This window comes from Oncorhynchus gorbuscha, linkage group LG12 (genome assembly GCF_021184085.1).
Source record: "Oncorhynchus gorbuscha isolate QuinsamMale2020 ecotype Even-year linkage group LG12, OgorEven_v1.0, whole genome shotgun sequence".
NCBI lineage: Eukaryota > Metazoa > Chordata > Actinopteri > Salmoniformes > Salmonidae > Oncorhynchus > Oncorhynchus gorbuscha.
In genome coordinates, this window is record NC_060184.1 from 24,527,308 (window position 1) to 24,542,342 (window position 15,035).

Consider the following 15,035-nt stretch of genomic DNA (forward strand, 5'->3'; position numbering starts at 1 on the left):
AGATTGAGATTTATTGACAGCTCAAACAAAATTTTTAAAATTCACTCAAATGGCGATGAGAATTGGGTCGGATGACTGTGGAAAACAAGCAGAGTTTCAACAGGGAACATTCAAACATTCTAAAGTGTCTACAGTAAATGGACCTTCTCATTCTTATCCACTGCTTTGGCATCTCTTCATACATTCCCAGTAGCTTTAAACACAGACAAAAGAGGATTGTGAAGCACATTATAGGAGGTACCAAAGGAGCTGGACTCTCTACTAAACAAGTTGGAAATCCAATTTGTGATTTTGAGGCGGTATACCCAGTCATCAAGACCCCCCAGAAATGGAGCCCAATATCACCATCGTTCCTTCTTTTCCACTTCTCAGAGGAGCAGATATGTCCCCCTGGACAGATGCTGTCATAATAACAAAATATTGTAACATCAACTTGAAATTGACAGAGACAAATAAAAGCTTAAAAACAGTCAATTAAAGTCAGTAGAATTGAAATAGGCCTACAATGCAAAGGAAAAAAACAAAAAACATCTGTTGCTATCAGAATTATGGAAAGTGAGACTGATAATGCCTGTGTTTTACCGGCATTGACAACGTTATTCCTTCAGTACCGGCAAAAACGTATAACTGTCGAAGCATAAAGCAAACTGCCCATTCCTCCTGTACACAACTCCTCAGAGAAAGACAAGCATCTATCTGAGTTATGGCTTCATCCCAGTGCTCCTCACAGGACTGCGACAGCAGCACAGTTCATAGTGCACAGCTCCAAGGTGCTCAATACACAAGACACTGACTGCTCTGCTGCAGCTCTAGGCTTTATGCTTTTCACTGTTCCATTTCAGTGACAACTAATCACTGACTAGGGAGGACTTGACCCTTGGCAGTTAATGGGACTGCAGATAGGATATGGGATAACATATACCAGCTTGCAAGGTTACATCCAAGACAATTTCCGTTGTAAAGTGCATTGTTTGGTCCCCAAACATGACTTTATGTCTGTGGTTGGCAAGCATGAGCAACATTTACTCAGAGGGTATTAATACCTAGCACTGGGGTATATAAAATAGCATGGAGGAAAAGTTGAAGAGAGCACATTGAAGAGAGCACATTGAAGAGAGCACATTGAAGAGAGCACATTGAAGAGAGCACATTGCCGGAGCGGAGGTCTGATTCCTTATGTTTGTGTGTCAACAGTTCCCATGCATAGAAGTTATACAGACACATAATAGCAGGTTATCACCAGGCTGCAACTCACCCAGAGAGGAGTCTGTTACACAGACACATAATAGCAGGTTATCACCAGGCTCCAACTCACCCAGAGAGGAGTCTGTTATACAGACACATAATAGCAGGTTATCACCAGGCTCCAACTCACCCAGAGAGGAGTCTGTTATACAGACACATAACAGCAGGTTATCACCAGGCTGCAACTCACCCAGAGAGGAGTCTGTTATACAGACACATAATAGCAGGTTATCACCAGGCTGCAACTCACCCAGAGAGGAGTCTGTTATACAGACACATAATAGCAGGTTATCACCAGGCTCCAACTCACCCAGAGAGGAGTCTGTTATACAGACACATAATAGCAGGTTATCACCAGGCTCCAACTCACCCAGACAGGAGTCTGTTATACAGACACATAATAGCAGGTTATCACCAGGCTCCAACTCACCCAGAGACGAGTAATAGAAGGGGAACACTGCAGTGTCCATGGAGAACTGAGGCAGAACGTACAGTCCACCTGGCTCCAACTCACCCAGAGAGGAGTAGTAGAAGGGGAACACTGCAGCATCCGTGGAGAACTGAGGCAGAACGTACAGTCCACCAGGCAACGAATTCCACATCAACTTGTTCCTGGATACGTGTGAATTTATTCTGTCTTGGATTATCTGCAGAAAAAGAAACAACACGGAGAGAAGGAGGAGGAGAGAGAGAGAGGATTAGTACAAAGAAGCTGCTCGCTGTGCAAGAGGCTGGGTCTGATAGACGTGGCCATGTTGTCGAGCAGTGTCTTGCTGATGCAGATAACACCTCACACCCTCAGCTGGGACTGATGCCCACTCACCCAGGTGCAACTGTTACCTTGCATGTTGACTGTGGACATTGGACCTGTATCTCGTCGTCCCATGTTGCTATATATGATGACTGTGCTACTGACAGTCCATTGAACAGCAATGACCGTAAGGAGTTATTTGCATGCAGTGGTCATGCAGTAAGAGTGATGCACTGATGATGCACAGGATATTTTACAAGTAGATGGTCACCTATGGGTCCTGATATTAGTTGAGTCATTGGACACAAAACCAACCTCTCAATCATTAACATTAATGACAGTCATTTCATTTCATATCATATCAGCCATCTACTTCTGATTGCTCTTTCCAATAAACCTGCCTCACTGCATGCCCTGAAGTAGAAAGGCCACAGCTCTCCTGCTCTTGGATCCACAGCAAGAGACCTCCATATGGGTCTCCTCACTTACATGCTCTCAGAGCCCGGTGCTTTCCTGGCTGCTTCCTCCGTTTGAACTGTGGGTCCTAATGAGGTTGTGAGAGACGCCTTAACAAGCAACCCCCTCAGAGAGATGAGGCGGTAGGTCGACCCCTCCACACTGTTTACTCCCTGCTAGGTGATGAACTTAATTTATGTTGCTCAAGATACAGTACCTCCACAGTAAAAAAATAATATTATCTCTTCCACAGGAGTTGCTACAGTATCATGTGACTGTGTTATACTTGTTCTGCATCGTAGGCAAATGTATCTGAAAACCCTATTGACAGATTCAGGTCAGATTTATCTGGCTATGAGGGAAGCAGTGCGTCTGCCTGTTTGTCCCGCACCTCAAACGGCCACCCTCAGTGTGATTATCATAACAGTTTTGAGTCCATATGCCTGTCCAGTGCCAGCAACACTGAGGCGAGATGTGCCTTTTGATCTATATGGAGAATTAGCTGGCACTTATCGACAACCTCACAAAAGCCCTGTGTGTGTGTGCCACTTGCGGGGCAATTTAGAATGCCTAATTTCCCCCATTTTGTCAGTCGGCAGGTAGCGCCGAGCATTTACCACATCTGCACAACGGTAAATATCCATGGAGATGGGCCTAATTTCTTCCCTGTTGGATTTGGACTGGGCACCTGGTGGTGACGTTCGCCCGGCAACACATAAAACCAACGCTCGGCCCTAATCCAATTCATCACAAAGTGCTGCTGTGGCTCCCTTTGAAGAACCATGGCGGAATGCCTATAATTTATCCTCCTCACTTTCTCTTTTCCCCCTCCTCCTCAACCCTCCTTGTCATTATTTCCTTTATGAAGTGGTAAATTGAATGGAAACAAGAAGGGAGTAAAGACAGAGAGTGGAGAAATGAAACACGGACACCCTGAAAATGAAGAAGTGAAATGAAAACCTCAGGGACAAAGACATATGGGTAAACAGGTTGGAGTGTCTGTTGAGTGAGTTCTAAATTAGAGCCCACAACACTATCATAACAGAGTAGCTTCTGAATGGGTCAGTGATACAACAATAAGTGAAAGTGAGTTAAAATAAAAACCAATGGAAAAACTCAGACCAAAGTAAAACCCTCAAAATGTTGAGTGAGACAGAGGGGTGAACAGAGAACCTATGAGAATGTTCTGATGTTACCCTGCTGAACCTTTCCTCTCATACCTGCAGGCCAAAACACCTCATACCGTGGCTTCCTCTCCACACATCAGACCATAAAAAGTGTTTTTCTGATTGTTCCAGGGGAAACATGACAATTATTTTAACTTTGCTCTTAGAGGACACTATATTTGGGGGTGTGACAACAATAAACAGTAGCAGTATAGCACAAGGGGGAGTTTTGTTTAAGGAACCCCCAGCTACCTGTCGTTGTCCATGAGAGTCTCTAGACATTGAAGATTCCAGAGGAAACCGTTACACTGCAATCTCTTTTGATCATGGCAGGTCCTGACTGATCTGGGGAAGAGCCTGATGAAAGCCCTTTGTGTCTGTTTCCCCCCAGAGACTGAGACAGAAGATAGAGTATCGTGAAAACACTCCCAAAGTAAGAGCCAGACTGTCAGGAGGAGTAAAAAAACAAAAAAAAACAGGGGAAATTAAGAACTTGTTTGGGAAACGCTGTTGTACAGCCACCATCAATTCATCCTGGCCACTTGTGCACATTATAGAAAAGGCTATCCGTTATCCTGGCTGCTGGCTGTCTGGCCCTGCAATCCTCCCAACCCGCTCCCACCCACTCTTGATTCAAATGAACAGTTCTATAAATGGGAGAGCTTACCTCTAATGTAGTTAATACTATTTTTGCTACCGAAGAAAAATAAGCATCCCAGAGGAACTGAGTCTGCTGCCTGAGCGCCAATATTTTGTCATGGTCCACAGATCTGGTAATTGAAGGAACCTGGGGAAAAAAAGGACAGAGTAAAAATTTAAACGAATGTGAGGGAGTGGGGGGGGCACATGGGTTATTCTCTGGGCAGATGTGATTAGGTGAAAAACTCCTTCCCGAGGGAGGCCCATGGACACACTGTCTCCACCTATGAGAGCCATAGCAACACCTATCTGTAGGATTCGAATGGCCCTTTAGTGGCGATAACTTGAGGGACCAATGACATCGTTAACGATGGTCCTCAATGGTCAAATTACACTGTGATCTATGTGGTAGGCCTTAGATGACTAATAAGAGGATCAATAGGATTTACTGGCATACCGTTCCAATTGAGGACTATCCCCTCAAGGTGTTGCTACAGCATAGTTCATACAGCTGGAGAGAAACTGAGGTGTTAAAACGTTATGGGCTAGTAAACCAGCCTTGTGTGAGAGAGGTTGAGCCCTTAAGTTAGGGATCATGTCACTCATATGGCTAAAACACAACACTATCACACCCTACTAACTAACAGATAGCACTACCTCATGTTTCACAGCGCATCACTGTTCTGTACTGTTACTATTCCTCTCGGAGCTCTTCATGAATTATACAAACAAACACAGAAAATACAATTCACAATGTGACACATGGCAGGAGAGGGGGCAGGAAGACAAATCAGCAGTCACCATGAATGTCACATTTCTAACCCCGAAATCACAAAGACAGCACGCCTTTCCCACCTGAAGCCTGAAAACAATGTCTGTCTGAGCTGTTTGGCAGTGACAGTATCTCTAATTTTAATACACTCAGAGGCAGGGTATACATTAGGCAAATCAAATCCTCCCCCTCCCTCTCTATCTCTCCATCAGTGTTTATGTGTCTCCTCTGTGGGGGAATAAGCTACTCCACATGTTGTGCTGGGTTGTTGTGCATCATTCTTCCACATAATTGAATGTAAAGAGATTCACTTTTTACCAGCAGGAGCAGTAACTTGATTGTTGTATAAAACCAAAACATTGGATGGCCTTAAAAACTCTCCTCCATTCTCATTATGGACCAACACACACACACACACACACACACACACACACACACACACACACACACACACACACACACACACACACACACACACACACACACACACACACACACACACACACACACACACACACACACACACACACACACACACACACACACACAGCAGTATGGTGTGGGGGCTGTGCTTTGCTTTGCTAGTTTACCAACTCTGTAAACAAAGCTGGATATAAGTTATTTTGACACTCATAAGCTTGTTTATGTGTCTGTTTATAAATAGCAGTTTATTTAAAAAGCTTTTAAATATCTTAACACTCACGATAGCCTACTGTGACTCATGGTAGCGGATTATCTTTACATTAGATATACGTAAACGATCTCAACAGCCATTTATTCACAAGTTTGTGTATAAATTGTAGAGATTTTACAAAAGTTTCTGAATTGCTTGTAATTCAAGCAGAGGTAGTTGGTTGTTTCCCAGAAACCCCTCATGCCAATCTTTATGAAGTTGTGTCGGAGGAAACACCGTGCACCTGGCAACCTTGTTTAGCGTGCACTGCACCCGGCCCGCCACACGAGTCACTGGTGCACAATGAGACAAGGATATCCCTACCGGCCAAGCCCCCCCTAACCCGTACGACACTAGGCCAATTGTGCATCGCCCCACAGACCTCCCAATCGCGGCTGGTTACAACAGAGCCTGGGCACGAACCCAGAGTCTCTGGTGTCACAGCTGGCGCTGCAGTGCAGCGCCCTTAACCACTGCGCCACCGGGGAGGCCCATGTTTTGATAGGAAAATAGATCTAAATGGAATAAATTTACATTGAACCATCTAAATACAACAGATGACTACAAATCAATAGTGATTTAATCCTAACTTTCCCAACTTTCCTCACCTTTTAACATCGTTTTGTATCTAATTCACACTCTGAATAACTGAGGCCTGCATGACATTTGTTCTAGACACCACTTTGCTTGCGGTTCTACAAAATGTGTGCGGACTGCTGACAGGTCCTTAGCAGTTCTGCTCAGTGTCGGCAGTCAACTTTTTGTTGTTCAGATAGCACTGTTCAACCGGCGATCAGCCTCTTAAAAAACTCCAGACCACAAGGAGGCAGTAGCTTTCTACAGCCTGCTGTAGCTATCTATAGCAAATGTTAACTAACTAGCAAGCTTCACTGATGTTAGCTAGCTAGCTAGAATTTGTAGTTAGCCCTTGTTGATACTTATGGAAGCATTTAGCTGCTGACACTCAATTGGAAATGCAACACTCTTACACTTAAAAACGAAATGTAAATGCCATTTCATTTCCTTCTTGTTACCACATAAATTGTGACAAAAAGAAAATGAATGATCAATTACAATTGATAATTACCTTCCATACTCTGTGTGGGTTGACTGTCAAAATTATAATGATCAATGAAATTCGATAAATCAATTGCTATGCTTCATTTTGCTATTTTCTTTCTTGATTGCTCCTTTGCATTTTCATTTTCGATGTGTTACACCTGCCATTCAAACATGGTGGATGGGGATTTGGCAACGGAGGCAGAAGAGGTTGCCTGGGCTTGGTAGCTGGGTCATTCCTCCCAATTTTTTTCACCTTTATTTAACTTGGCGGTGCCTACAGTGCCTTTTCTGTCCCCAGGACACCACTTTATATTTAGTGTAAAATGTGGATTCCAAAAGGCTTTAAATATAAAAGGTCAGGTGTCCTTACATTAAACACACAAAAATATGGATCTTGAAAAGGAATAATTTTGAAAACTTTTTTTCCAGTGGATGTAGGCTTTTTTGCCATGTCCCCGGGTGTTACTCATCAACTTCCACGAGAAATACGCCTTAAAATATAATATGATTTTATAGTCCTAGGTAAATTCTCTCTCATCAATAACTTTTGTTCATGATTATTGTATTTAATATTTTATTTACAATGTTCTGTGACTCTGATATCACTTTTCAATTTGTTAGTTTGTTATATTTCTCCATTTATGAAAATATCACCTTTCTAAAATGACACCACATTCAGGAAATGTAATAATTTCTTTGGTAGGAAAACAATGGTGCAAAGGTACATAAATATAGACACTTCATTTTATCCATTTCTTCCATGTTTCATGTTGTTAGTCTGTATGTCCCACTCCTATATTTTCACCATGTTAGGCTAAATTATAGAGAAAATTAACCAAATTTCTAAATGTTAAAATATGTTTGAAAGAGAAGTAAAAATCCTGTTAAAGTGTTGACCATTTTACTCGCTCAATTTTTCTCACTCACAGAGCTATGGCTAATTTGGGCTCCACATTTCCACCCTTATGCACCTAACAGGTTGGAAAATGCACCTAAGAAAATAAGTGCCTGAGCTTGACCAATATGTTTTTTCTGAAAGTCAAACATATCCTTTTTCTGATAGAATACTAAAACACAAAAATACTTTTTTTTCTCTCCAAATGTTTTGAGGTCCAAAAGGTACCACAAAGTAGGAATGACCCAGCTATGCTCAGACAGAAAAACATGTACTCTTAATTTTGTAAAGTATTTCTGGATCACAGAGGAAGAGGCAAAGCTGTATTATCCACTGAATGACTCAGATAATCTTTGCTATACTGGCTAGGACAGCCGTTAGTACTGTATATGTACTATAGTTAGCCATCTACGTTAGCTAGCTAGCTGGCTATGGTGAGAGGCAAGTCAACACTTTAAGAGATGAGTAGATGGAAATAACCTACTAAAATCATTCTAGTCCAACAAATAAATTAAATATATGCGGTGCCTTATTCATACCCCTTGATTTATTCTACATTTTGTTGTGTTACAGCCTGAATTCAAAATTGATTAACCATATTTTTTTTCTCTGACCCATCTACACACAATACCCAATTATAAAAAAGTTAAAACATGTTTTTAGAAATGTTGGCAAATTTATTGAAAATTAAATACAGAAATAATGAATTTACATAAGTATTCACACCCCTGAGTCAATACGTTAGAAACATATTTAGTAGCTATTACAGCTGTGAGTCTTCTGGGTAAGTCTCTAAGAGCTTTACTCACCTGTATTTGCACAATATTTGCCTATTATTATTTTCAAAATTCTTCAAGCGCTCTCAAATTGGTTGTTGATCATTGCTAGACAACCATTTTCAAGATTTTCAAGTAGATTTATGTCAAAACTGTAACTCGGCCACTCAAGAACATTCACTGTCTTCTTGGTAAGGAACTCCAGTGTAGATTTGGCCTTGCGTTTTAGGTTATTGTCCTGCTGAATGGTGAATTTATCCTCCATTTATTTTCCTTGACTCAATACTGTTAAAGCTGCAAGTCAAATTAAGAGGGTAGCTTTGTGCGAGACTTTGCTTGTGTGAGCCACAATGGCTCATAGGAGCAGGAGCCTAGGGCATGAAGACATCTTTCAGCCATTTTGGTGCCCCTCCAGCCCTTGCTTCCTATGGGAGAACATCCATACCTGTCTGATGATGATGATGATGATAATAATAATAATAATAAGACTTATACAACTCTTAAAATTGTAAAAAATAAATAAAATAAAAACAGGAGTCAAAACAAAATCAGTCTAAACAAAACCATAAATAAAGAGAGGGATGGGCTCAAAGAAGGGAAGAGTGTGATGTATCAGTGTATGGGGAAGGGAGGGTTGGGATTTGGATACGAACCCGGTTTAGGATAAGGGGTGGGGTTGGGTTAGGATACGAACCCGGTTTAGGATAAGGGGTGGGGTTGGGTTAGGATATGAACCCGGTTTAGGATAAGGGGTGGGGTTGGATTTGGATACGAACCCGGTTTAGGATAAGGGGTGGGGTTGGTTTAGGATACGAACCCGGTTTAGGATAAGGGGTGGGGTTGGATTTGGATACGAACCCGGTTTAGGATAAGAGGTGGGGTTGGGTTAGGATACGAACCCGGTTTAGGGTAAGGGGTAGGAAAAGGGTTTGGGTTAGGTGCTGCTGTGATGGTGAGCAGCTTGGTCAGCATCAACTGGAAGACAGGAGGGGGCAGCGTCTGCTGTACGACCTGCTGGGGTTGCCTGTACACAGCAATAACAGGGTTGGAACACAAAAAAAGATTAGTTGAAAGGCACACTGTCATGTCGGGATCAAATGAGCTAAAAATAAAAAAAGTATTTTCTTCCCAAAAATAACTTTTGTAGCCTTCAAATCAGAGAACATGAACTTATAAGAATCAGACTGGTTCCAATCCATATCATAGATCATCTGCTCCCTTACAGATTCTCTGGTATGGTCCCTGTAGCATCCCCAGCTGAAAGAATGGTCAACTCTCAAACTGATGGTTCATGAAAGTTTCATGCGGTACCATTTCCAAAAACAAACCGTAAGAGCTCGTCCTCTTTCCAGCCAGGTGCTAAGTTTGTTGTTTCTTGGGTGCTTGAACAACCTTAACAAAAACGTATTTTCCTTTTCCTCTCTCGCGCCTGTTTTCCATATATCCTTGGCGCGTAAAACAGAGAAGGCAAAACGCCTGCTTTCAAAATAAACGTCACACTAAACTGTCAAATATACAGGATAGGATAGAGGATAGAAAGTTCCTACAAGAAAATAAAAGTCCAAATATAGAGCAGACGTGATCGGACACTCGTTTTAGGGGTACATTTACACTCCCACTAAATCAGGAGTGATTTGGAACAATGTACATGGTAAACACAAATAACGAATGATTTCTGTACTTTAAATGACCTAAGACCAGAAATAGGGTATCAGAAAGGTATGGAATCATAGCACAAACGACTCAAAAGTAGAAGAGATCATGGTTAGATATAGGATGTAAAGAGATTTGGGGGGGGGCATATATCTTAACCAGTCTCCAGCAACAAGACTAGCTTTTGAACTGGGCGTTCGAACACTGACAGCTTGGTGAGACGCTTGCCTGTCTTGTCTAACTTCCGATCACCAACACATATTTTGACTCTCCTTACTAGTCCATCTTTATCAACAGCAGTCTCTGAGACTCTACCCATCCGCCACTCATTTCTAGGCAGATCATCATCTCTCATCATCACTATGTCACCGAACTGCAGGTTTCTCGTCGGGATGTGCCAGCACTGCCGGATGGCGATGTTGGCAAGATACTCTTTTTGCCAGCGTCTCCAAAACCGTTCTACTTGATATTAAACAGGCCGTCACCTTTTCTGAGCGTACATGTCCTCCCTGATGAATCTGGCAGGAGGAAGTAGAGCTGTGGTAGATTTCATAGTAAGCAGATGATTAGGGGTGAGTGGCTCAAGACTGTTTGGATCATTGGGGTTGTCAACGGTGAGTGGGCGATTGTTTACAATTGCCATTGCGTCGTAGAAGAAGGCTCGTAGAGAATAATCATCTAGTCTACCAGAAGAGAGTGAGAGTGTGGAGCTAAGGATACCTCTCACTGTTCGCTCCCAGACGCCACCCACGTGACTTGAATGGGGGGCATTCATGCTGAAATCACACTGTTTCTCAACGAGATAGGCAGTCAGCCTGTCCATGTCAACTTCCTTGAGCGCTTCCTTCAGTTCATTATTGGCTCGCACAAAGTTGCATCCTTGGTCACATTTAATCTGACGAACTGCACCACGTATGGTTATGAAGCAGCGCAGACCATTAATGAAGGCATCTGTTGACATGTCATCTAATATTTCAATATGAACGGCACGAGAGCAAAAACAGGTGAAGAGAAGACCATACCTTTTGTGCACTCTTCGTCCTTGCTTAATGAGAAATGGGCCAAAACAATCCATATCGCCGTATGTAAAGGGCGGTGATGAGTCCACACGCTCTGGAGGGAGATCAGCAATATTTTGCAAGGAGGCAACTGTAGACAGTATACCTCAACGTGTTGCAGGTTGGTCCTCGAGGTTAACATTGAACTTGAAGCAGTCAGACTCAACGTGCCACTGAATCCCTAGTGCTTTTTTCTGATGGCAAGTCATCAAATGCAAGGTTACGGTCCTTAATGTTGGATGCACATTCAGATGGTGGTATGCTTTCTAGGACAGCTCTGTCATTGGATACAAACATGTGCAGTCGAAGATCTCGAGCCTCACGTGCAAACTGAATAGCATGTTCTGTACTGTCTATGCTTGTGACCCTGTCATCTACATTAAAGTTGCTCATGATGAATTGTGAGCCTAGAGGGTATAGGTCTCTGCTCTCCTTAGCTAGATGCTGCAGCCCATAGTTTGCACCTCCAGTCGATAATGCAGCACCAAACAGATGCACCTTCATGCGGAACACTTGAGGTTGTGGAGTAATGTCTCCCTTTTTCCACCAAAGGAAGCACAGATAGTTTCGGTCAGTCTCAGTAACATGGAACTGGTGAAACATCTTCTCAATGTCACACATCTGCCAAATACACATGAGAACACCGTTCAGCTTGTCCATCAAATCAGGCCCTGGAAGCAGATCGTCATTTAAACTTGTACTTGGCAGAGCAATCAAATACTACGCCTAGCTTATCTGACTTCTTAGGATGATAGACACCATGATGAGCAATATTCCATTTCCTGCCTTCATTTTCATCATCTTCAACTTCTTCCGCGTCACCATTTTCAATGACCTCATCCATGAACTTGACAATGTTCCTTATACTTTTCATTGTTTAACAGTTTCCTTTTAAGACGGCTGAGTCGTACAATGGCGAGTTGTTTATCGTCGGGTAGATTGGGTCTCTCCTTAAAAGACAAGGTCAATTTATAATGGTCATGACTATTTTGCTTATACCATCATTCAGCTTGTTCAGGAAGAGGATGTCATCCTGAGACACGGTTTTGCCATCTTCACTGGCGTCCTTGAAATCGGACTCCAGAATGTGAATAGCATCTGCAGGGGTTACTGAGGGGATCTCTTTGACAATGACCCGGTGACACACACTAGCGACGCATTTACATTTGATTTTTAAATGTGTCACACTTTGCTACTTCCTTCTCAAATAGGCAGACATACTCAATCATTTTTTTAACCTTTATTTAACTAGGCAAGTCAGTTAAGAACACATTCTTATTTTTAATGACGGCCTAGGAACAGTGGGTTAACTGCCTGTTCAGGGGCAGAACGATAGATTTGTACCTTGTCAGCTCAGGGTTTTAACTTGCAACCTCCTGGTTACTAATTCAGTGCTCTAACCACTAGGCTACCCTACTATCATGAAAATGATAATGCAATATCTTTTCTTGCATTTCATTTAGAATTTTGTCACCAAAAATGCAAAATTGCAAATATGACATTGATTTATAATTTCTCTATTTGCATTTCCAATTGCGTTTAGGCAGCTAAATGCTTCCATAGATACTAGCCATATGACCACAACTACACTGAACAAAAATATTAACGCAACATGTAAAGTGTTGGTCCCATGTTTCATGAGCTGAAATTAAAGACATTTCTTTACATCCCTGTTAGTGAGCATTTCTCATTTGCCAAGATAATCCATCAGCCTGACAGATGTGGCATATCAAGAAGCTGATTAAACAGCATGATCATTACACAGGTGCACCTGTGGAGAATAATTCGCCTCACGAAAAGGTGCAGTTTTGTCCCACAACACAATGCCACAGTTTTCTCACATTTTGAGGGAGCATGCAATTAGCATGCTGACTGCAAGAATATCCACCAGAGTCGTTGCTCTGTAAATGTAAATTTCTCTACTATAAGCCGCATCCAATGTCATTTTAGAGAATTTGGCCGGTCTCACAACTGCAGACCACGTGTAACCATGCCACGTGCCACGTAACCATGCCACGTGTGTGAATGCCTGGCTCATGTCACTGACGTGAAATGGCTAGCTAGTTAGCACTGCGCACCAGTAGTGTTTCAATCGGTGACGTCACTCATTCTGAGACCTTGAATGAGTTGTTTCCCTTGCTTTGCAAGGACTACAGCTTTTGTCGAGTGATGGGTAACGATGCTTTGTGGGAAGCAGTTGTTTACAGTTCATTCAGAAAGTATTCAGACCCGTTGACTTTTTCCACATTTTGTTACGTTAAAACCTTATTTTCAAATTGATTCAATCGTTTTCCCCCCATAATGACGAAGCAAAAACAGAATCTTTGACATTTTTGCAAATGTATAAAAAATATCACATTTACATAAGTATTAACTTCTTATGAATGGGGGCAGTATTGAGTAGCTTGGATAAATAAGGTGCCCAGAGGTGCCTAGAGTAATCTGCCTGCTACTCAGTCCCAGAAGCTAAGATATGGATATGTTAGTATATTTAGATGGAAAACACTCAAGTTTCTAGAACTGTTTGAACAATGTATGTGAGTATAACTTAACTCATATGGCAGGCAAAAACCTGAGGGAAAATCCAACCATGAAGTGGGAAATCTGAGGTTTGTAGGTTTTCAACTCATTGTCTATCGAAGATACAGTGGGATATTGGTCATATTGCACTTCCTAAGGCTTCCACTAGATGTCAACATTCTTTAGAACCTTGTTTGATGCTTCTACTGTGAAGTGGGGGCGAATGAGAGGGGAATGAGTCAGAGGTCTGCCAGAGAGCCACGAGCTGGCCACGCTCGTTCACGTGAGAGCGAGCTCTGTTCCATTGCATTTCTACAGACAAAGTAATTCTCCGGTTGGAACATTATTGAAGATTCATGTTAAAAACATCCTAAAGATTGATTCTATACATCGTTTGACATGTAACGGAAATTTTTAACTTTTTGTCTGCTCCTAGTGATCGCGCGTCATGAATTTGGATTTGTGACCTGAACGCGCTAACAAAAGGAGGTATTTGGACATAAATTATGAACATTATCGAACAAAACAAACATTTATTGTGGAACTGGGATTCCTGGGAGTGCATTCTGATGAAGATCATCAAAGGTAAGTGAATATTTCTAATGCTATTTCTGACTTCTGTCGACTACACAACCTGGCGGATATCTGTTATACTCAGATTATAGCATGATGTGCTTTTTCCGTAAAGTTAAAAAAAGAATCTGACACAGCGGTTGCATTAAGGAGAAGTGTATCTATAATTCTGTGCATAATAGTTGTATCTTTTATCAATGTTTATTATGAGTATTTCTGTAAATGGATGTGGCTCTCTGCAAAATCACTGGATGTTTTGGAACTACTGAATGTAACGCGCTAATGTAAACTAAGATTTTTGTTATAAAAATATGAACTTTATCGAACAAAACATGTATGTATTGTGTAACATGAAGTCCTATGAGTGTCATCTGATGAAGATCATCAAAGGTTAGTGATTAATTTATCTCTATTTCTGCTTTTTGTGACTCCTCTCTTTGGCTGGAAAAATGGCTGTGTTTTTCCGTGACTTGGCTCTGACCTAACATAATCGTTTGGTTTGCTTTCGCTGTAAAGCCTTTTTGAAATTGGACACTGTGGTGGGATTAACAAGAAGTGTATCTTTAAATTGGTGTAAAATACTTGTATGTTTGAGGAATTTTAATTGTGGGATTTCTGTTGTTTTGAATTTGGCGCCCTGCACTTTCACTGGTGTTGACATATCGATCCCGTTAACAGTATCTCAGCCCAAAGAGGTTTTTAAGACACTTTACTCAGTACTTTGTTGCAGCACCTTTGGCAGAGATTACAGCCTCAAGTCTTCTTGGGTCTGTCGCTACAAACTTGGCACATCTGT

The 15,035-nt window shown here is 41.9% G+C and overlaps 1 protein-coding gene across 5 annotated transcripts in view; it reads right to left on the reverse strand.

Moving 5' to 3' along the window:
* The window catches only part of LOC123990750 (exostosin-1-like), a 339,641-nt gene that overhangs the window by 25,315 nt on the left and 299,291 nt on the right, over window positions 1-15,035 (reverse strand). For all 5 annotated transcript variants that reach the window (XM_046291580.1, XM_046291577.1, XM_046291576.1 and 2 more), the window contains exons 5-6: window positions 4,286-4,405; window positions 1,760-1,892 (exon numbers count right to left, since the gene is read on the reverse strand). In XM_046291580.1, the coding sequence (XP_046147536.1) occupies window positions 1,760-1,892; window positions 4,286-4,405 (253 nt within the window). The remainder of the gene's footprint in view (window positions 1-1,759; window positions 1,893-4,285; window positions 4,406-15,035) is intronic.